Source organism: Sturnira hondurensis, unplaced genomic scaffold (assembly GCF_014824575.4).
Source record: "Sturnira hondurensis isolate 20B ecotype Veracruz unplaced genomic scaffold, ASM1482457v3 Scaffold0000780, whole genome shotgun sequence".
In the NCBI taxonomy this organism is placed as follows: Eukaryota; Metazoa; Chordata; class Mammalia; order Chiroptera; family Phyllostomidae; genus Sturnira; species Sturnira hondurensis.
In genome coordinates, this window is record NW_028073411.1 from 23,631,694 (window position 1) to 23,654,001 (window position 22,308).

The 22,308-nt window shown below is 61.7% G+C and overlaps 1 protein-coding gene across 2 annotated transcripts; it reads right to left on the reverse strand.

The window, feature by feature from the left end:
* Positions 1–1,348: 1,348 nt before the first annotated feature.
* PARVG (parvin gamma) lies at positions 1,349–21,911 on the reverse strand. 2 transcript variants are annotated; one of them, XM_037049808.1, is made up of 13 exons: positions 21,580–21,911; positions 19,826–19,921; positions 17,609–17,673; positions 16,137–16,239; positions 15,139–15,282; positions 14,049–14,164; positions 12,745–12,800; positions 11,111–11,133; positions 9,820–9,878; positions 9,564–9,632; positions 7,481–7,582; positions 2,141–2,213; positions 1,349–1,674 (listed from the first exon to the last, which is right to left on the reverse strand). In XM_037049808.1, exons 2-13 carry the CDS (start codon positions 19,905–19,907, stop codon positions 1,565–1,567), a joined length of 1,002 nt encoding a protein of 333 aa, XP_036905703.1. In that variant the 5' UTR covers positions 19,908–19,921; positions 21,580–21,911; the 3' UTR covers positions 1,349–1,564. The 2 variants fall into 2 exon arrangements, with proteins under 2 accessions (XP_036905703.1, XP_036905713.1); XM_037049818.1 differs by lacking the exons at positions 16,137–16,239; positions 17,609–17,673; positions 19,826–19,921; positions 21,580–21,911 and adding an exon at positions 15,767–16,109.
* Positions 21,912–22,308: the final 397 nt, after the last annotated feature.

A 22,308-nucleotide genomic window follows, 5' to 3' on the forward strand; every position in this document is an offset into this window, starting at 1 on the left:
TCCTACCACCCAGGCCTCTGGGAGGCTGCTGCCCTAGCTCAGTCCAGGGCCCCAGGAACCCAGGGGCCGCATACCCCCTGGAGCAAACCTGTGGGTGGGGGAGGACCTTGTGAGCTCTGAAGTGAGAAAGGCTGCCCGATCTCACAGGAAAAGAGGCATGGGGGCAGGGCTGGGGGAGGGGAGGTGGCACCTTCACTCAGTTACCACAGAGCGGGGAGGAACACACTTCTCTCTGGGCAAGCTGTCCGCCTACCAGCTGACTTTGGTAAAAGGAAAAAATATTCATCAGGCCATCTGTTTCCAGAGCAGAGCTGGTGTGGGGCCTGGGGCTTCCCACTGCTCAGGCAGCCAGACCCAGTTTCGGAATCCGAGACAGCTGCCCCCTGGATTATTTTGGGAAGAGGCTCAACTCAGAGGCACACCCGCCTTCGAGGCATTTCCCGGCGCTCCGAAGCTGTTTGCACACCCAACCGAGCCTGCCAGCTCCTTCCCAGCCCTGGCCGCCTTCCAGCCCCAGCCAGTAGAAATATCCTGCTTCCAGCTTCAGAGGCAACTTCAGCTAGAGTCAGATTTCTCGGGAAGGAGAAGGGAGATAGGGAGGGCCAGGGTGGTGCCCTGAGGCCAAGGCAAGAAGGCCTCGCTGTCCCCTCCTCTGTCTCCTTGGTGGGAGCCACTCCCTCCACCCCCCAAAGCACGGGGACCCCCAGGTGTCTGCCCTGTCCCAGGGTCCCTCCCTCCTCCACTGGCTCCTCTAGGCTCAATGGTGGCTGGCCCCTCCTGTGAGTGACAAGCTCCTGGGGGCAAGGGTGGGACCAGGGCATCTCAGGCTGGCTGACAGCATAGGAAAGCCCTGGAAAGAGCGAGTGGCTTTCAGCTTGGAGAGGTTGGAGTAGGGTGGGGGCCAGAACATGACCATCAAGAAGGTCACAAAGCCAGCGATGCCAGGACCCACAGCACCGGACACCTCCCTGGGGACAGGGCACTGATCGACCACAAAGATTTCTTCTTTGTGACTTGAGCAAAGCTCACGACTTCAGCCATAGGGGTGGGCCTGGGCCATGGTTCTTCTGGCAAGGAACTGGGTTACCCTCTGTGCATGGCTCGGGAGCATGGGTTTGGGGACACACAGGGCTCCAGCCACTGGATGGGGATCCGGGCACTGTCGCCCCAGGTGGTAGCAGCTGAGTGTGGGCAGGCCGGGACCTCTGGCCACCAGCCCTGATACCTGAGAGCCCCTTCTGCCCTCAGAGCAGACCCTCAAACTCCAGGGAAGGTCCCAGGGTGGGGCTCTGGGTCCCAGAGGGGCAGCACCTTCCACACCCAGCCTTGTGGGGAGCAAGGCTGCAAGCAGGGTCAGCTACTGTTTATGCCCATGTAATGGCCCTTCCCAGGACCCCGGCAGGCTCCCAAGTCCCTCCCGGAAATACATTTGTTAAACCAAACCAGGCCAGAGGTTGGCTCAAAATGGACCCACGCCTAGTGGGTTTGATAGTCAGAAAGATGGAAACAGGAGAGGGGGGAGGGGCTCCAGCCAAGCAGGGAAGCAGCTTTGGGGGGCAGCTGGTTAATTTGGGGGTCCACGTGGCATCCTGTCCGTGCTTTCTTTCATCTTGTGCTTGAGAAACAGGCTGTAGAGGACCCGCAGTATGCTCTTGGAGTCCTTGTTGATGATGGCTGAGGTCAGAGGAGAGCAAGGTGGCCTGTCAGGCCTGGGCAGAAGAGGGGCCAACCAGCCGTCCCACTCTGCCCAGGACCGAGGGCCTTCCGTGCCAACTCCAGAAACTCCAAGCAAACCAGGCAGTCGGTCAAGCGCGGCCTGAGTGCCGGGACCACCACCTGGCCCTGCCTCCTCCTCCCGCCCAGTCCTCCCCTGTCCCCTCGTGCGATGCAGGGAACTCCTCAAGGTCTCGCCTCTCTGGACAGCCCATCCCTGGGGACCCAGGCCCCATCCTCTCTCCCTGGGGTTCCTCCCTCCACCATGTGTGGGGGGAGCCGCCCCAGGAAGCCTCAGTAAATGCTCATTATGCACCCACACCAAGCAAGAGGAATGCACCCGACCCCGTGCACCCCACTCTGTGCATCCGCCCCGGGCCGGCTGCCCAAGGAGCAGGGCCAGAGCCCCGCGTGGCTGCACACACACCTTCAGCGCTGACAGGGTGGTCCAGCAGGCCTTCGCTCTTCAGCAGCTCCAGGGCCAGGGTGACATTGTGCATCTGTAATGACGAGACCCTATCAGATGTTGTCAAAAGAAGCCACCCTGACAAATCTAGCCCCTCCCTTGGGCTTCCGACACTGCTGGAGGGAGCCCCCCCTCCGATGCTGCCATACGGGCAGAGCGGCCTCCCGGAACGGCAGGAAGAGAGGGTGGGGGGAGTGGGACAGCGAGGCCTAAAGCTGGCCACACCCCTGATTCCCTGGGACCTCCAGCAGGTCCTTCCTTTGATGGTCTCAGCCACCCGAAGGTCCACTGTGGGGGCTGGACATCCCAGACAGGTGGCTAGCCATCCCAGCCCCACAGCCTGCTTCCAACATGCCAGGCAGTTCCCATGGCAACCCAGCCAGGCTCCTAGAGGCCCAGGTGGCAGTGTGGAAGATGAAGCTGGCAGGCCCGTGCAGGGTCCAGCCCTGCCCAGACTGCATCCAGTCACCTGGTGGGTCTGGGCAGCAGGGGTCTTGAGATCTGGGGGGAACTCCATGCATTGGTCCCCACCAGGTCGAAAGTTACAGGTCAGTCAAAGCCCACACCTTGGCTGGGCCTCAGTCCCCCCACCTGTTCCCGGGAAACAGCCCACCTTCCAGCTGGGTCTTTGGACCCAGCTTGGAGCTGGCAGCCTGCTGCTCCAAGGCTGCCAGCTGGGTCTTCGATAGAAGGGACTTGAAGGCACAGCACAAAATCTGAAGGTGGGGTGAGGAAGGCACAGCGGGGGCCTCGCCTCACCTAAGGCTGCCCCGCACATCCCTGGAGTGGGGGCTCCTACAAGGGCTGGGGGTGGGATGGGTAGGAGTGCTCAAAGCCCCTGAGAAAAGACAAACCCCAAGGGAGATGAGGGTGTGGCTCACAGTCCTGGGCCAGGGGTACTGGGCAGATTGGAGGGAGTGTCTTCCTCCCACCCCCCAGGGCTCCTGCTGTGTCCTAGGGCACCGGGCTGTGTCCTCCCATCAGCTGGCTCATTATGCACCCACACCAAGCAAGAGGAATGCACCCTACTCCGTGGGTGCCAGGAGGGAGCCCTTCCTTGGGACCTGGAAGGCATGGTGAGCAGGTCCTTCTCCACTGGGGACAGTTGGTGTTGGAGCATCAGATGGACAGAGCGGCTGAGCCGGGGTTGGTCCAGGAAGGAAGAGGGCGCAGGAGCAGCAGGGTCCTGGCCCCACAGGGCTGTCCCCTTTATAGTCCTGGCCCCTCAGGGCCTCCCCTCTACAGTCGGTCAAGGAGAAGAAACAAAAGCTGCCACAGAGTCCCAAGCAAGAGCAGCCACACCTCTGAGGACAGAAGGGCATTTCCAAGTGAATAGAGCTAAGCTGCACCCCCACCCATGCTGCATCTGTGTCCCCGAGTCTTCTTCCCAGATGGGAAGATTCTGGAAAATGAGGGTTGCCGTTGCTCTCATCCACATCCTCAAGGACACTCTTCACAGGACGCACGGAAGTCAGGTCAGAGCCAGAAGGAGCCACCGCGCCCTCCGGCCTCGCAGCCCTGCCTCTGCCGGCAGGAGCCGGGCAAGCATCTGTGCCTGGACCGTCATGGGGGGCGGACGCTGGTGTGAGCAGAGCAGCATGGAAGTCCCCACCGCAGGCCTTCCAGGAGCCTGGGACACGTCACAGTGGATCATGAACCTTCGAGACGACGCATGTTCTCCCGAGTTGTTTCACCACTGGGTCCATCCGTCATGGCCCCTCGGGAGACCTCTATCCGGAGAGACACTTGGTTCCCTCGCTTATTTCCAAAGTGCGGGTGGAGCGATGACTCCACACTGGCCTTGCCTAGGGCAGAGCGGACCTGTTCCTGCCCCCGAAGCCGGTAGCCCCAGAGTCGCTGCTAGCGCCACCCCAGAAGGGCCACACGCACGGCTGTCTGTCACTCCAACGCTCCGCAGCCTGAAGCAGGCGGAGCTGCCCCGGGCTGCAGAACCATCTCACCACGCTCTGCCCAAAGCATCATTTTCCCTCCGCACACTGTGGGACATGGTGAAGGTAAAAATGCTGAGCTCGCTGAGCTGAGGGGAGGTCACAACCCCAGAGGAGGCGTTCGTCCTCAGTGGACACATAATTGAACGTGGGCAGAAGCGGACGTCTCCTGGCTCCGGTGCTGTGATTTCCACGGCGCAGACGATTGGTCTCCCTCCGTCCCTGATGTCTCCACCGGACTTTGGGGGAGAAGGCACACGGAATGGCCCTCTCATGTGAACACCGTCAGCAAGGAAGGCCCGAGCAGGACCAGCCCAACTTTCCCAGGCCACTCTGCTGGGGCACAATTCCTCGGTGTCCCGCCTTCGGGAAGGGCTCTGGTTCCCGCCTGCCCCCTTCGACCTCTGACTAGCTCAGCACTTCTCTCCCACATCCCTGCAGCTGAGGTTTCCAATACCCGCCGACCACATTCATGCCTAGGGCCGGAGCTAAGAGGCTGCTACTTTCCCCCACGTTTATGGTGGCTGGTCTTTGGCAGCTGGTTCTAAAATTGTGGTTTTGGCCAGTAGGCTGCCTGGGGACACTTGTCTCTTGCTTGTCACTGGGAGTGGGAAATGGGCAAAACATTGAGCGTGGGTCTAGAGGTCCCCTCCACACCTACGTCATAAAGCGGGGACCCCTGAGCTGTTCTGGGTCTCAGCCTGCATGCGTCCCGCCCCACTCCTTCCTCCCCCTTCTTGCACGGCTCACATGTCCGGGTCCCGTCTCCCGGACCCAGGGCTGGAACCGCAGTCTCAGCCTCAGCACAGACCCTCCGAAGGCCTTGCACTGGCCCTGCAGCCTCCTTCCCAGACACAGAGAGGCTCCACGCCTCCATCCTCCTCAGGGTTCCCACCGTATCCCCAGGAAGGAAGCAAAGCGTGAGGCAGCTCTGGCTTTGGGGACAGACGAGCCTGGATGCCACTCTGGCCTCTGCCCGAACCAGCCATGTGCCCTTGACCCATTGCTGGACCTCCCTGCACTCAGTTCCTGCCTATGGGTCGGGCATGGGACAGTCCCTACCACAGAGGCCAGCTTGGGGGGAGTTAGCGAGTGCACCCAGCAGGCCTGCGGGAGAACCTGAGTGGGCCCTGTTCGGCGCCCTTTGCAGGGCTCTCCCGTATCCCCACCAAGGTCGAAGGGCCTGCTCTGGCCAAGAGCGTGAGGCGGAGTGCCCGCCTGCCAGTTCTGGGCCCAGACCCATGTCCCACCTGGTGCCCTGTGCCCTTGCCATCACCGTGAGAAAACCACACTGGGCTCACTGCCGGCCCCAGGAAGGGGATGGGGGGTGCTGGGCACAGACCTGAACTGCCGCGGCTGAGCCCCACCAGGAGGGCTTGCCCCCACCCTGGCCAGGCTCCAGCCAGTCCCTGGGTCGGTCCCCCAGACGAGTGATGCAGCCCCGCTGAGCCTGCACTGCGCTCGGCAGACCTGCAGGTCCCGGAGAGCAAAGCGGGTTGAGCCCCCAGGCGCTCCGTGGTTTGTTACCCAGCGCCTCTGGGGCAATAGCTGCTGGGAGGGGCGAGAACCCTGTGAGTGCTGCTGGTTCCTGTGCCGGCTCCGCCCTGCCTGACGGGCTGTCAAGTCAAGAGCAACCCTGCGAGTGGGGTGGTGGAGACCACGCCCACTAAAGGGGGGGTCCCCGTGTCCCCAGGGTGCAAAGGCATGCACAGCAGACCCCGGGGTGTGAGGGGGTGGGGCTGCGGAAGGGGTCTGGAACTAGGCTCCCAAGCAAGCCCCGACGTCGGATCCAGACCCAGGGCAGAGGGTTCTTGCCCTCCCTAGGGACACACGGGGACATCAAAGGGGACAGAAGCCTTTTCTCTTCCCAGAAATGGCCTCAGGGGGGACCCCAGCGATGGGCACCCCACTCTGCCAGGTGTTGCCCTTCAGGAAAAGCCACCGATGCAGAGAAGTGGGAGTGCTGTCCCCTGTCGGTGCTCAGTGGGCCGTGGGGACCCTGGTGTGACAGAGCTAAGCTGCCACCTGGGGTCCCGGGCAGGCTGCCAGCCGCCCAGCTTTCCGCCCCAGTCACAAGTTCAGCATCACCACCTGTCTGTAAGGCCGTGCCTCCACCTGCATGATCCCCCAAATCTTCCTTTCTATTTGTGTGACCCAGGGGTGTTCAGGGCAGGGTTTGTGAGCCCATTTTGGAAACAGGAAGCCTGAGGTGCAGACACTGAGCTGGCGGCGGTGAAGGGGCAGAGCCCAGGCCTCTCCTCCCCTGCCACGTCTGCCCTGGCAAGGAGCCGGACATCCCGTCACTGCCGAGCAGCCTCAGCTTCCTACCTTCAGAGGGAGGAGGAGGTCCTCACAGGCAGGTATTTCAGGTAGAAAGGGCGTTTCTGGCAGGACACAGCCCGTGCAAAGGCCCAGGGGTGGGGACCAGCAGGAGCCCCCAGGGCTTGGAGGCTGTCAGCCTGTGCTCAGAGGTGGCCCTGCCTCTGGCACCAGCGTTGCCATCCTTCTCTCCATCTCAGGTCACAGACCCCTGCCCGGACGGAGGTGGCCGTCTCCCACCAGCCCGCCAGCCTCCAGGCGCGCAGGGCACCTCCCAGCTCCCACGAGGCCAACCCCCACCACCCTGGCCAGCCCCTGCCACAGGGGCACGCCGCAGACAACCGCCCCAAATACTGGTGCTTCCGTCCACTGCTGAGCCTCTGCCAACACTGTGCCCTCTCCTCAGGGTCCCCGCCCCATTTAACTGTATGGACCACACCCTAATCAATGTCACAAGCCACCTCTTAGGCAATGGCTTTCCTGATTTCCTCAGGTCACACTAGCCGCCCTCTCCTCAGACCCCTCGCTGGCCCTCCCCCAATCGTCTGGGAGACCAGACCCCTCAATGGCCCTCCCCCGTCAGGCAGGAGCTGGTCACTGAACCAGCTCCTCCTGGCCCCGGAGACCGTGCATCGTTGCACACATAGCAGGCGGAGACTGAGGGGTCGCGGAAGCAGGCCCGGCATTGCATTGGCTTTGGGTCCCCACAGCACAGGGCCTCACCCCCCAGTGGGGCCTCCCAAAATGAGGGATGAGGTGCATGGTGAGTGGGTGGGTGGGTGGATGGGTGGGCAGGTGGATAGATGGGTGGGCAGGTAAGTGAACAGGTGGAGGAGGAAGGGGCAAAAGAATTGGGTGGGTGGACGGGTGGATGGGCAAGGCAGGGGAGGGGTGGGAGGGTACGTGAGCAGACACACAGGCAAACAGACTTCCTCTCCGCCCCGCCCTTCACCTGGAGGTGAATGGACAAAGGCGGGCCGTGCTGATGGTCTGCTCAGAAGCAGATCCCCGAGGAGTGTCTTTGGAAACTTACCATTTCCGCAGGGGAGGTGGGTGTGAGGTAGAATTCCTTCAGGTGCAGGAAGAAGCCTTCCAGCTGCCCAATCAGCAGGAGTAAGATGACTCCGTCTGCCAACTGCAAGGGAGGGCGCTGGAGGGGAGGCACTCGGCGGCCCTGGGGAGCCCCGTTTCTGCCCCTCGGCCGCGTGGGCCCTCGGAGGTCGCACAGCCTCTCTGGCCCTCAGCATCCTCTTTGGGAAAGGCATCCCTGACCTCGAAGCACGGCCGTGTGCACCGGCCGCAGTGAGCACAAAGCAGTTACGGGCGGCCTGGCACCAGGTCTGCGCCCAGTGAAAGGAGCTGTGGCCTGCGCTGGGGAGCCTGCCTCCCCTCGTTCTGCTGACCGACCACACCCTGGCCCCTGAGCTCCTGCAGCATGGGCGGAAGTGGAGTTCAGTGTGACCCCGTCCGGCCAGGAGGAGTCAGAGAACAGCGCAGCTCACGGTGCCGGCCCCTGTGCTAACATCTCCACCTGTCCCGTCTGCCCGCTCGGAGACAAAGCCGGCTTCCCGCACCGCGTGGCCCCTGCTGATCCGGGCCCGTCCCACCTCCTCAAAGACACGAAGTGCGAGGCTGGATATCGGAGGAAAACCTCCACTCGAAGACCCTGACGGAAATTTCTCATGTCAGGTCCTCTCTGATGGTCTTTGTTTGGCCTGAAATCATTTCTGCTGCTCTGTCCTGGTGATGCCACGGAAACACCAGGACCCCCGAAAGCCCCTCCTGTCCAGTCGTCTCCGAACGCCATCTGTGCCCAGGCCACCACCCTCCGAACACTGTGGTTTCACTGGGGGAAGGAGAAGGATGCCACGGGCGGAATGCAGCCCTGATAAGTCACCCTGTCTGTACTCTCGTACAATGTAATGAAGCGCAAATTCATTAGGCACGGCACGTGCCCAGGGCACACGGCCGTTTTCTCATTCATTACTCGCAGTTCCATGAGGTTGGTATCCTTGTACCTGTTTTAAAAGAAAAGGGGCCTGAGGCTCAGAGAAGCCCAGGCCCAAGGGCGCACAGCCCGTGTGGAGGTGTCCCCAGAGCCCAGGGGCAACACGTGTCCCTCTGGTGGCTCCACCCTGTTGTGTCCCCAGGACACATCCCACAGGCTTCCCCTGTGGCCACCACGTGAGGTGGTGACGAGCACAGACTCTGGCCTCAGCAGAGGCCAGATCTGGGGTTCAGACTGCTGTGTGACCCTGGATGGGTTCATTAACCCCTCTGGGCCTTCATGCGCTCATCCGTGAAATGGGAGAGCACCAGCCCCCAGCTCAGGGGTTGCTGGGGGGCCTCCAGGAGATGAGGTCTGTAAAGTGCTTTGCTTGGGGACTGGCACATGATGAGGGCTTTGCTGGCTTTAGCTGCCAGGACACAGAGGCCAGCAACCCCCGACTTTGCTGGCTGACATCAGGGTGTGTCTGAGAAGTCAGCAGCTCCCGCTGAGATCGCCGTAAGCCATTTAGTCCACCTGGGGCCGGCCTTGACCTCTCCACCCCAGCCACACTGCGTGAGCACAGCCCAGGCGGCCACACCTCCCCCTCCCACCCAGCGCCACACTGGCAATCTACCTTTCAGCTTTTCTGATGCCCCTGCACTGAGGAAGCACACAGGGCGTAGGTCCTCCCCGGGCCGATTTGGTGCGTGTCAGCCCAAGGCTGTGGGGTGGTGTCAGCACCTGCCACACCTGGCACACACACAGACCTCACCAACATCATTGTGCATGCAGGACACAGGCAGTGCACACGCACTTTGAGTCTGGTGTCTGCCCATCTACGGTTACTCTTGAAAAACGAACTGCAAGTGCTTCTTTTCCCATGAAAAGTAAGAACAGCATCAGTGGGCCCCTCCAAAGAGGGTCCCCATCTCAGGGGACCCCCACAGTGTCCCTGGCTGGCTATGCTGCTTGCCAGCAACACCCCTGGTTGGAGAGGAGGACCCCAAGGCCCTGAGAGGTGACACACCCCACCCCAGGCCACACGAGGTGGGCAGCTCCCAGTGCCCTGGGCGCCCTCTTCCCTGACAGCTGTCCCTGCCTGGGCCCCCCACCGCCAAGCCCCTACCTGTGTGTCCAGGTCCTGCACGGACAGGCCCAGGCCCTCCATCTTCTGGTTAATGAAGGCGGTGATGGCCTACCCACGAAAGAACGCAGAACCCAGGCTCAGGTTTGCAACCTTCCCGCTGGGGGGATGGGGAGCCCTGCCCCTCTCCCCACAGCACCCAGTGGGTGTGGCCTGAGGCCCAGTTTCTTCCTCCCATGACCGGCGGCGGCACGAGGCAGGTGGGAGGCGAGCGATGGAGCGCTGTCTGGTCTCTCACCTCTTTCACCGCCTTCACTTTCTCTGGGGCCAGTCCGAACAGCTCATCAAAGACGTCTTCTGCAGACAGACCCAATAAACACCTCATTACAATGCTATTATCTTTGAGCCAAACAGGGAGTTTTCTCCACAAAAAATTTCTCTGAGTGATCAGTCCAGAGGGAACTATAGTTTTAGCTTAAGGTTCTTGAATTTAAAAGCAGGCCTGGATCCAAGTTACTGCTTCCCTGGCTGGGGGCTGAAGGGCGACCGCTGCCCCTCTCTGGGCCTCGGTCTCCTCACCCGAAAAGCGTGGCCCATCGTACCTCCCAGGCAGGGTGGTTGCAAGGGTCAGAGCGGGCCTGGAGGCTGGGCACGCAGCGGAGCCTCAGTGAACGGTCCTCCTTTCTGCGGGGGACGCCTGGCACTGTGTGCGTTCCGCCACCACCCCTCCCTCTGGGAATGGGCCTGGCCTCCTCCTAGGTCCCTGCTCCACCCACACGTCCTGGGGAGCTGCCAGAGGTGGTGAGCTGGGGTTGGGACTGACACTCAGCCCCCAAGTCCCCCCGTGGGCGTCTGTGGTGGCAGAACGAGGGCACGGAGCTCTCCCAGGTGCCTGGTGACGGGCTCTGTCACAAGAGCAGCAGCCACACTGCTGAGCAATCCCTGTGAAGCGCTCACACTACGAGCTAAACACACAGATCTAACAGGGGGTGCCATCGTTAACCCCATTTCACAGAGGAGGAGACTGAAGCTCAGACGGACTGTGAGACTCGCTCAAGTTCACGTGGTTAATAAATGGGAGAACCGGTGTCTGACCCCAGGCCTTCGTTCCAGGGCCCACACACTGCACAACCCCACCACCACTGCCAATGGGAACTATAAACTCTCGACCCACAGGAGCAGGGCCACGAGAAGGAGCAGCCAGGCCCGCGCAAAGACAGGCAGGCGGGGCATGAAGGGGCCAGAGGAAAGCCCGAGGCACAAACGCAGACCACAGAGGAAATGGGAGAGGACATCCAGAAATGAACCCCTCTCGTTTTAACATAGGAACCCCAACCCCCAGGCCACAGACCGGCAGTCCTGTTAGGGACCTAGGAACCAGGCTGTACAGCAGGAGGTGAGCGGTGGGGCCAGACAAAGAATGTGTCCAGGTGCATTCTGTCTGAGCTCGCCTCCTGTTCCCCTCCCACCCAGTCCGTGGGAAAGTTGTCTTCCACAAAACCAGGCCGTGGTGCCACGCAGGCCGGGGACTGCTGTTCGAACATGTATGGGACAAAAAGCAGATTTTCTTAAGCTATAAAAGTACTCACTTGAAGGCTGGTCCTTGTCTGTGCTGAGGGGAAAATGGTAGAGGAGAAAAAAGCAAACACATGGTTAAAAAATCTTGAGACTTACGATTTTTTAATGTGACAGGCCCTGGCCGTGGCTGTGGCCGTGGCCCTGGCCGTGGCCCTGGCCCTGGCAAGGGGGACAGCGGAGCTGGCTCTTTCATCCCCAGTGGCTTCGTAAGGCAGCCCGCGGGAGCCCTGGCAGGGGCCGCGCTCTCCCCTGGGGCTCCGGCACCCGGGCAGGTCTGGGTTTGGTTGCTCTGGGGGACGCCCTTGAGTTCCAGGGGAGGGAGTGTCTTCCACAGACAATAAAATGCACAAACCCTATGTGCACTTCTGCACACCCATGTGATCCTCACCCTCAAGGAGGCTTGGAGCCTTCCAGGCACCACCTGGTGTGCCCTCCTGTGCCCCCACATGTCCCCCCCACAGACATCACTACCATTTTCATCTCTCGCCGTCCACTAGTTCTGACTGTTCTGTGCAAGTGGAATCACACAGGCTCTTGTGGGCCTGGCCTCTCTCACTCCGATTTTACTGTTTTTGAGTGGTTTTCCTTTGACTTTCTTGTTGAGTTTTCCACCCCACTCCTGCCCCCTAGAAGCAAGGTTCCGGGCCCAAAGCAGGCCCAGCTCTCTCGGGAGCCAGGCGGCCCTCTGCAGGGAGCTGGTGCTGTGTGGGGCAGAGGCAGCCTGGAACGGGCTCTGGGGCCCAGAATACAAGTGGACTGCCGGGAGGGACAGGCACCCATGGGGCCGGGACACACGTGGAGAACCAGAGGTGGACTCACAGTGGTTTCTGGGCTCACAGGGCAGAGAAGGGCAATTTTAGGGTCACAGAGGAGGAAGGAACATGGTGTCGTGGACTTCAATTGCCCCCCGCAAGTGCCCCAAACTGATTCTCAGACCCTGAAGCTTTGGCCTCGCTGGAGCCAGTTCAGAGCAGGTCCCTGGGAGGCCACTTGGGTCTGGGGGGAAGGGGCAAGGCCCTCAGGGGTGTCCGGGGGAAAGTTAAATGGGCTAACACGTGCCCAGAACCCACTGGCGTGAGGGGCCAGCCAGGTTTGCCAACTCCGGCCCCTGCCGCGCTCAGCTCGCTTGCTTAGGGCATGGCTGTCCCTTACCTACGGTGGTTCCAGGCCCACCCCCACTCTCCAGTGGAAATCCAGGTGCCCTAGACTGGGAGGACCTCGGGACTTAGGGGTGCAGGGTAGGGGAAGGTTGCCTCACATACATCATCTATAACCCTCACAACAGCCTCAACAGGTAGAAATGGGTCCCCATTTTTCGGAGAAGCAAGAGGCTCAGAGAGGGGAGGTGACTTGCCCAAGGTCACACAGCTCACACGGGGCCGAGCCTGGGTTGGAACCCAGGTGGAGCTGACCGTCAGGCCTGCAGGCCGAGAAGAACTGACCTCTCCCAGCTGGGCTTTGTAGGAGTGAAACGGGCCAAGGAGCTCGGTCAGCCGGGTGCCCCGTGCACATGCCGGAGAGGCCCAGCACGGGGAGGGCCCTGGGGTGCCCCCACAGGGCAGAAAGGACAGGCAGAGTGTGAGCACCCCCACCTCGAAGGTCAGGCAGGCCTGCCCGCCATGCCCTGGCCTGCCCCTGCCCTCACCTGCCCTCGGTGAGCTGCTCCACGGACTTCTCTGACTTCAGGCCGCTCTTGGTGCTCTGAGGGGGAAAGGGGGGAAGGAACTGTGGTCCCAGAAAACTTGGGGCCCCCCACCTGCTGGTCAGTCTTTTGGGGGCCCGAGCAGCCCAGAGGACCCCAGGCAACCCTGCTGCAGTGCCTCTCTCAGCCTCCTGGGCAATCTCAGCACGGCGGTCCGGCGGACGGTCCTTCCTCCACGGGCCTCGAGCCCACGAGGACTGGGACTGAGTCTGCCTCATTCCCCAAGTATCCCCGAGTCTCGTCCAGTGCCTGGCTCAGAGAGGCCAGTAAATCCATCGATCTGAACAATGAATGAATGTGAGTGGATGGATGGATGGTGAATGGATGGATGGATGGTGGGTGGATGGTGGATGGATGGGTGGTGGATAGAAGGATGGACGAGTGGATGGATGGACGAGTGGATGGATGGATGGATGGACGTATGGGTGAATGGATGGATGGACATATGGGTGAATGGATGGATGAGTGGATGGGTGGGTGAGTAACTGAACAAATGAAGAAATGGAATCCCCTCTGACTCACAGAAGGAGCACAAACAAAGCCCATGAAACTGCTCAGTGGATCATTTTAATTCATGGTTTTGAGAGAAGAATCACTCAGTTGAGTGAGGCTGGACTTGGCGTGCTCTGTTTGGTCACATTAAAGGTGTGCACCGGGATGGGACGCCTGCTGCTCACTGGGCACCCGGAACCTGGGGTGGACCAGGGAGCAGACAGGGCCTCATCTGCGGCGCTGAGTCTGAGAGAAAGATCCTCGGCTTCGGACTCCTTGACCTCAACAACAGCACAAGCCATGCACATACTAGACAGAGTACCCCTCGGGGTGGAGAAAGCTCGGGACCTTCATCATAGTCATTGGCTAGTGAATGAGAGACAATGCCGAGGACAGTGGCTAGGACTCTGTGGTGTCAGGGCTCCCAAAAGGCCATGGACAGATGGCCACTTACGGCCCACGTGATGTGGCTGCCAGCAGCCAGGACCTTCACAACAAGGCCACCTGCTGACATAAGTCACCAACCCCACATGGCCTCTCTGGGTCCCTGCCGCCCCCCCTGGCATCTCGGCATCTCCCCGCACAGCGCCAGCCCAGTACCCACTGCTGCCCTGCTGGGGTGCACAGTTCTCACGGTTTTCTAGAGCACACTTGGCTCCCCCATTTCCCCCCACAGCACCCCCCCATCCAGGGGGTGGTGAGGCGGACCCAGGAAGCTCGCTCCACACAGTGAGCCCCCTCCACCCAGCCGTTACCTCCAGGGTGATCACCTCCACCTGGACATTGGTGGGAAGGGGCAGGCTGGGCTGGAAGTGCTTGGCCAGAGCCACGAGGAGATGCAAGGTGGCCAGCAGGTCCTTGTTGAAGATGGCTGGGAGGGGAGAGGGACACAAGGTCAGAGCTGAGGGGCCACCCATACATGGGACCCCACGGAGGTCTCCTTATCGTCATGACAACCCTCTGCAGACCGCAGAGATGGGTGTCCAGCCTGCTGGACAGCAGAGGCCTGGAGATTGACACTCAGACCTAACAGCACAGTGGCCCTAACACAGCACAGGGCCCCCCACCTCTGCGAACGCAGGTCCCCTAGGGGGTTGGGGTCAGGCACGGAGGTGCTCTCTGAAGCGCAGTCTATTGTGGAAAACAACTGCGTGTCCTGTCCTACGGTGGAGACACCGGCTGGACAAACTGTCAGATTCTAGCCGAGTGTGACTTGACCCAGGTCACCACTTTGAGCACAGGTCCCTGAAGGGGAGACCTGAAACCGAGTGGCAAGGCAGGGGCGCCTGCCCAGCACAAAGTGGCTGTGCAGACTGCCACACCACCGCCCCCAGCCTTGGAGGGCTGCTCGGCTCCTTCAGCCTCCGTTTGCCTGTCAGGAAAATGGGGAGAATGTGGAGATCGGAGCAGCCGGAAAGTCTCCCACGGCAGACTTAATGGGGCGGGAAGCCTGGGTGCTTTGCACGGCCTCAGGCCTTACGAGCAGGCGCTGCCGAGGTAACTGAACCAAGTGCAGGAGAGGGGTCTAAGAGGGACCCTCTCGCAGGGCAGTGGGCACATGGAGCTCTGTGAGCAATGGCCGTGCCACAGACCAGACCGGGTACTGCCCTCGGGCTGTGTTGCTGCCGGGACGCCCTCAGGGCCAGGCTGTGTGCTCCTCGTCACAGACTTGGTGCCCACTTTGAACCTGCCTGCGGCTCTGCCTTCTTCCAGGCCCCCAGGCTGTGCCCTCACCTGAGGCGGCTGAGCTGGTGCCTTGTGGATGAAAGGGAAGCTGTCCCCGCTCCGAAGGAAGGACCCAGGCTCTCCAGCCCCACCCTGCCCTTGCCCTCTGAGCCCAGGTACCGTCCACACTCCACTTGACCGGCTGCTTGTCATCACCCTGCAGGCTGCGGTTGGTGGCCTCCAGGACGGCTTCTAGCTTACGCCTCTGGCTCACAGCAGTCAAGGCGATCTCCTCCACGTCCAGCTTGATCCCCGCCAGCTTCTCTGAGTTTGGGAGGGGGCAGTGGAGGGTGGTAAGGGCAGGAGAAGGGGAGAAAGGGAGAGAGGGGAGACAGAGTTTGGGGCCCTGCAGGGAGGCCCACAGCCAGGGCGCTTCCTTGCAGAGGCCAAGGCCGGCTCTGACCCCTGCCCACGTGAGCAGACCAGCTGTGGGCCCCGAGCAAGCCCCGCCCCTCACTCTGACCACGCCCGTGCCCGCCCCCAGCTCCCCCCACTTCCTTTCTGCAGGGCAGTGTGGCCACCGATGGTTAAAGCGCACCCCCCTGCTTCCTTCACAGTGAGACCTTGGACAAGAGCCTCTGTTTGCTCCTCTGTGAGATGGGGACAGCAACCTCACGCAGCTGTGCCTCGAATTACCCCCCTGCCCCACAGTAGGGGTTCAGGAGGCCTCAGCCGAGGCTGCGGAAGTGCTGCCCAGCCCTCTGTAAATGGCGGCCCTGGGCTCCCTGAGGACCAGAATCAGACCCACCCGCCCTCCAGCACCGCCCAGCTTTGTGCACCTTGGACCAACTCGACTTCACACCAGCAAAGGGAGAGGGTGGGGGGGAGGCCCGGAGGGTCAGGAGGTGGCCCTGAGGGGGCTTTCGGGGCCGGAGCTGCTGGGCCATCTCTCAGCCTGCCCTCCCTCCAGCCACCGGGGTTTGTTTGTTATCCCCAGCAGCCTACAAACAGCAAGCGCTACATAAATGCTTTTGAGGTAGTGTGGAGGTGGGGAGCCCAAGATTTAGCAGAAACAACGCAAGAACTGTGGCCCAGGGCTGAGCCACAGAGGGGGATGAGGTTGAGCGAAGAGCTCACCTTCAGGGAGCCGGGGTGGGGGGGGTGAGGCCGCCACTTACGGAAAAGGTGGTGCAGGATGAGCCCGTCAAACATGTCCTCCTCCAGGCTCCGAACCACGATGTGCTCCTGCAGGAGCTCGGCGTTGACCCACTCCATCAGCGCCTGCGGGCCCCAGAGGACGCTGACCCGGGGGCCGCTTCCCCCCCGGCCCCTCACCTTGTGCAGTGCTGCCCTCATCCTGTAACACCCTTTTCCTGCCTGCCAACTGCCCCCCATCCTTCAAGAACAGCTCCAATGTCACCTTCTCTAGGAAGCCCTCCAGGGTCTCTCAGACTGAGCTGGGGCCTGCTCTAGGCTCCCAAGAGTCATCGGCTTCCCTCCACCACAGACCCGGGCACCAGGAGGCTGTCGTGGGTTCTGTGTAGGGAGTTAGTGAAACACAGCTGCTGGTGTCCCCGCCCAGGCCCTAACCTTTACCACTGTGGGGCTTACCTCCCCTACAGGCCTGCCCCACTCTGCCTGTGCGCCTGGTGACGGAGTGTGAACGCCTCTCCCTTTGAGGGTGCCGCCCCGCGCTAACCAGGGCTTGGCCTGTGAACACCAGGCTCCTCCACCCCTGGGCAGGCTGTCTGCGGCGATGCCCACACTGGCACCCAGCAGGCCCAAGCCCCCACGGCCGACACCTGCTCCATCACTCGCCCTGGGGGCGGGGCCTTCTCTCCCATCTTACTTCCCCACTTCCCTTGTCACTCATGATTGTCACCTCCCAGCTCAACAGTTTGCACCCACGTCCTCATGTTGGGATCAGTTTTTGGAGGAGCCCAAGCCGAGATGACATGTTGGCACCCTGCCAGGTTTCCAGATGGGACCATGTGGGGTCCACTCAGTGTCCCAGTGCCCCACAGGGGACAGGTGGAAGGAGGGAGCATGAGAACAGGAGGGAGGGAGGGAAGGAGGGAGGGCTGGAAAATGGGCCACAGATCCTCTGGGTGTGGTGGTGGCACCGTGCAGGAACCTCCCTGGGGGAGGCAAGAGACAGGCTGAGCGGAGCCTGGTGGAGTCGGGCAGCGGCAGATGGGGGCCCTGAGCCTGTGCGCTGCTGGCCCTGGAGCCAGGGACGGGGCCGTGCACTGGGTGACGCCCCTTCCTGCCACTCCGCCAGCTGCCTGTGGCCCTGGGGAGCTGAGCGAGCGAAGGAGCCCAAGCTTTGGGCCGATGGCCTGGGCCAAGCCCCAGCTCTGCTGCCAGCCAGCCATGTGTCCCCCACAGGTCAGCTCGCCTTTCTGAGCATTGTTGTCCCCTCCCTGGGATGCCAGGGACTGCAGATCCCTCTCAACCCTGAGAGGCTTGCTGGGATCGTGTATATAAAGGTATACACTTAGTGCTCAATAAATGTTCCATCATGCAGCCATTCAACAGGAGTCTGGGGGCCTGGGGCATCACCACCTGGCAGCCTGAGGTTGGAGGGGCAGGCTGACCTGCTGTCCCCACCCCAAGAAGATGAAAAGCAGGATTGAAGAGGTTGCCTTACCTTTTGCAATTCTTCAAATTTGGGGTCCTCCCGGGAAGTGGGGGGCAGGAATTTCTTCTTTTCTCCTGGAAGCAGAGGCAAGCATGATGTGTTTCTGTGGACCCAGCAGGGCCCTAAAAGTCTGTCCCTGCAGGTCATCCATCAGCCTGTCCCCTTGACCACAAGGGGAACTTGGTCCTGTGGCTTCACACATGGGTGCATATGTGTGTGCACACATGAACACAAATGTGGTCACACACAGTCACCCCCACATACCAATAAACACACAGGCACCTAGGACACATGGCTACACACACCCATGGATGCACAGGCACACAGACATGTGCACACACATATAGCTACACACTGATACACACCAACCTACACACACACCACAGACTCAGACACACATGCACTTGAATGCACAGACACTCTGACATACACCTGCACACACAGACACTCCGGTACATGCCTGCACACACCACACAGAATTAGACACACACTTACACAGACATGCTGACACACACCTGCACACACACCACACAGACTCAGACACACATGCCCTGAGCACCAAACAGCCACACCGACCAGACAGGCCTGGCCCGCCCGCCACCCTCCCCTGGCATGGGCTGGGCCTCCCCCCAAGCGCCCCCCCCTGAGTTTCCCTCAGGAACACTGCTCACTCTTAGACGCTGCAATATCTGTATTTTAGGAACACACTTTGAAACTATTTCTCATTTGTCTGAAATCCACATTTAACTGGGTACCCCGTTTCATCCGGCAGCTCTGCCCACTTACAGCTCTGCCCACAGCCCCGACGAGCCCCCAGGGCTGAGGCGACCCCCTACCCCCACTGGGCTCCTGGGCGGAGGCAGGACACAGGCGCAGGACTCAGGCTCCCAGCTCACTCTCTGAGCCCCGGCAGCCTGCTCAGCGGCTTCCCCACGTTAGACTCACAGAGATCACAACATCAGAGCTGATGGGGACCCGAGAGGTCACCTGGCCCCAGTGGATGGATGGGAGCGAAACTGAGTCACCATGTGGGGATGGCCTTGCCCAAGGCAACAGAACACATGCCCCTGTCCTCCTGTGGCCCAGCCCGAGACCCTCCTAGACGTCCTGCAAACCTTCCAGGACCACCCAGCCTGTGACTACTGACGAGAGTGGGGGGATGTCTGTATGTGTGGGGCTCCCAGGGGGGGGGCCAGCAGGGGAGCGGACGAAGGGATGGCCGTGGCGACACCGCCCCTCTCCGGACAGATTCCGGCCACTCCCTCACCCTGTGTCCCTGCTCTGCTTCAGTGACCTCTAAATCAGCTGCGCAACTAAATGTTTTCCTCAGCACTGACCCCTGCACCCCAACAGCGGTCCCCTTGCTGCTGCCTTAAGCAGAAGGCAGAGAGCCCCAGACGCGAATGGAGTTGGCTGGTGACTCCGGAGCACAGCCCGTGGCCCCCACAGAGCGCGGTGCTCCGGGGATGGGAAAGCCTGTGCCCCGCTTTTCCCGGCACATCCCCCCACAGGGCCTCTCCGCCACCATGTTTGTGTTGTAGGGCCCCCTAGGTTCCAGTGAGGTCGCCTCGCGCCTCTGCCCAGGGGGCTGTGGGGCGCTCCACATCTGTTTCCTGTTACAGGGTGAGGACAACCTTGGGCACCTGCCATCTCCCTCCTGCTGCCCAGCCATCTCCTCAAAGAGAGACCACAGAGGTGACGGTGGTGGTGACATCCCCACGCTCAGAAAAGAGGCTTCCTGATGGGGACCCACACTCACTGAATTGCTCCTGTCCTGTCCCGCCCACTTTTTCAAGAGACCCTCGGTGTGAAGGGAGCAGGTCAGCAGAGCCCCACTCCGCCAGAGGCCAGATCTGCACCCGCACTGCAGGCGACTGTCCACGCCTCGGTCTCCCCATTCCTACAAAGGAGGTGCGCACACGCCCCCTCTGTGCAATGGAGATGCTGCCTACGAGACCTGCTTGGCACGCCAGTGCCCTCCTCCTCAGCGTCCCCATTAGCCTGGAGCTGGGCAGCGATGAGGGCATGGGGGTAACTGTGGAAGGTTCCAGAAGTGCAGAGGGGGTGTCAGGTATAAAATGGGAGGTGTAGGCGGGGGCTGAACAGAACTGTGCTCAGTCACAATCGGAAAGAGTGCAAGTTCCCAGCACAGCCTGTTGGTTCCTCGGTGCAGACCCTCCCCTCTGCCCTCTGCCCCACCCACCCACCCTCCTCCCTGGCACGCACCTTGCAGGAGTTCTTCCTGCTCCGCCAGAGGGCCCGCCCCCTTAGGGAACTGCAGCAGGAGGTAGAGGGGGTCGTCTTCCATTCTCCTTGCCAGTCCTGGGGGTGCAGGGGACAGAGGGCGTCACGGTCCTCGCAACCCCAAACCCGCTGTGTTATTGCTTCCAGATCAAGAGGAGGGGACAGGGTGGGGCTGGCTCTGGTGGACAGGTCACCATGCTGGCTAGGCAAGGGGTCAGGGGCCCTGAAGGCAGCAGGCAGCCAGGACTGCAGGTGGCGAAAGGCACTCGGTGAAGGTACCGTCGGGCACAGGCTCAGCGGGGGCTGAGGAGTCCTCGGCCGGGCACGGAGCAGCCAGCCCACCCTGCTCCTGTAGCACAGGAAGTGCCCCCCCCAACATACACCTCCCCCCCCAGCGCACCCTGCAGTCAGGACAAAGCGGGTGCCCACTCCTCAAAGCTTGACCAATCCAGGAACCCCTGAGCTCAAGGGGGAGATCTGGGGGCCTGTGGGGGAACATGCTGATGGGTGTTACCCATAGACCCGGAGCCCACAGCACGGGGTGCATGGCCCCAGCCCGAGACAGCTGGGCACAGAGCAGCACCTCCAGCCCCTGAGTGCCGCTGTCCTCTGGGCTGGCCCCCCGGCTCCAGCTTGAGGGCTCGGGGTTGGCCTGGCCCAGCCTGGCCTCCAATTCCGACCAAGGCTCCCTGCAGTGGGGTTCTTTCTCTGGTAGTTTGGGGGTCCCACACTCATAAAACCACCCACAGAGTGTACATGACCTCAATCTGGAGAGGGTGGTGGGCAGCTCACACCAGGCCAGGGGCGGTGGATTCAGGCCCAGCCGGGCCTCCTTCCTGTTCCCCTCCCGACTTCCTCTCCTGCGTGCGGGCAGCCCTGCCTCCGTCTTTCCCTCTCTAGCCCCGGTCTCCCCGCGTCCCCAACCCTGACAGACAGCTGGGGCCCAGGCACCCTGTGGCCAAGCAGGTGGTCAGCTCCGGCCCCAGCAGCAGGGCCCAGAGTTGTGCTCAGAAGGCTTCATGGGGCCAAAGCCCCGCCCCCACCACGTTGCACCAGCAGCCGGCCTGGGGACACCCAGGGACTGGCCTGTCCTGAAGTGGGGTGGGGAGGAGAACACTGTTGCTAGGCTGGCCCTGTCCCCTGCATCCCCAAGCCTCCTGTTGGACACTGGGGTTCGGTTTGAGGGCTGTAGCCAGAGAAGAGGAAAGAGGCAGGCCTGGGCGTTAGGGAGCCTAGCTTCTAGGCTGGCTCTTCCTCATTCTGGCTGTGTGGCTTTGGGCAAACGCCCTCCCTTCTCTGGTCCCGATGCTTAACTTTACAAGGAAGGGCTGGACTGCATGCCAGCCAAAGGCAGCCCAGTGGATGTAGAGCCAGGAGCTGCCTCGAGCCATCAGCAGCCCGGGCAGCCCCTTCTCTACCCAGGCCTCAGTTTCTCCCTTTGAAGACTCAGGGTGGATGAGGCCCAGGGGAGAAGCCACGGTGAACAGAATCGATTCAGCTGGCCGTGCAGGGAAGGGGCAGAACCCCTCCACTCCCCTGGGCTTCAGGGGAGGAGGGGAGTGGTGCCTCTCAGTGTCGGGGGATGGTGTTGGGGACACGGGGCCACTTTGCTGGCTTGCCTGTGTTCTCTGGGCTCAGGTCCCACTGCCCCTCGGGCCCTCCCTGTTGAGCCTGGACTCCCGAGCACTAGGGACAGAGAGTGCCCCAGACTCCCGGGGCCGAGACGCAGGACTCACCTGGCTGCTTCCTCCACACAAGGAAACCAGGGTCACGGAGCTGAAATGGTGCCCCAGGCTCCACACAGAAGCAGGTTCCGGGTTCCCTAGGTCAGCAGGGGGCTGAGGGCCCCGGGAGGCAGGGGCTGGGCCGCTCACTTCCTCCAGGCTGGGCCGTGGCTTCTGCAGGGCCTGCTGGGCCGGCTGCGTCTGTGGGCCTCTTCCTCCCGTTGGGCTGCAGGCCTGCTGCCTCCAGAGATGCCACCGCAGACCTGCCCAAGCGCTCTGCCCCAGAGTCCCCAACCCAGCCACACCTCCCGGCCCCCTGAGTGCCTCTCGTGCAACTCAAACTTAGTATTTCTTCTTCCTCCCCCTGCCCCCACCACTACACAAACCCAGCCTGTTCCTCCCCAGGCTTCTTGTCTCCGATGGCAGTGCCAGCCACCCAGCCATGAGGCCACAGGGTGGAAGTCAGCTTCCCCTGAGGCCCCCCGGCCCCCACCTGGTGGAGACCCCCTTCTCACCTGGGCCACACAGGAGCCTCCTGCTAGACCCCCACCTGGACTGCCAGCTTCTCCCACACCCCTAACTCCCACCCAAGTTGTTCTCCACAAGCAACCAGAGGACCTGCTTCTCGACCCAACTCACTCCAAACCCACCAATGGCATCCAATAGCTCTTAAAATAAGCCCACCAGCCCCAGTTGAGTAGCTCAGTTGGTTAGAGTGCTGTCCTACTATGCCAAGGTTGC

Coding starts and splice junctions, on each gene's coding strand:
- PARVG (XM_037049808.1), bottom strand. CDS start 19,907: ATGGAAGACGACCCCCTCTACCTCCTGCTGCAGTTCCCTAAGGGGGCG. Junction 9,879..11,110: donor AGACAAGGACCAGCCTTCAA/GTGAGTACTTTT, acceptor GTCTGTCTGCAG/AAGACGTCTTTGATGAGCTG. Junction 9,633..9,819: donor AAGTGAAGGCGGTGAAAGAG/GTGAGAGACCAG, acceptor TTTCGTGGGTAG/GCCATCACCGCCTTCATTAA.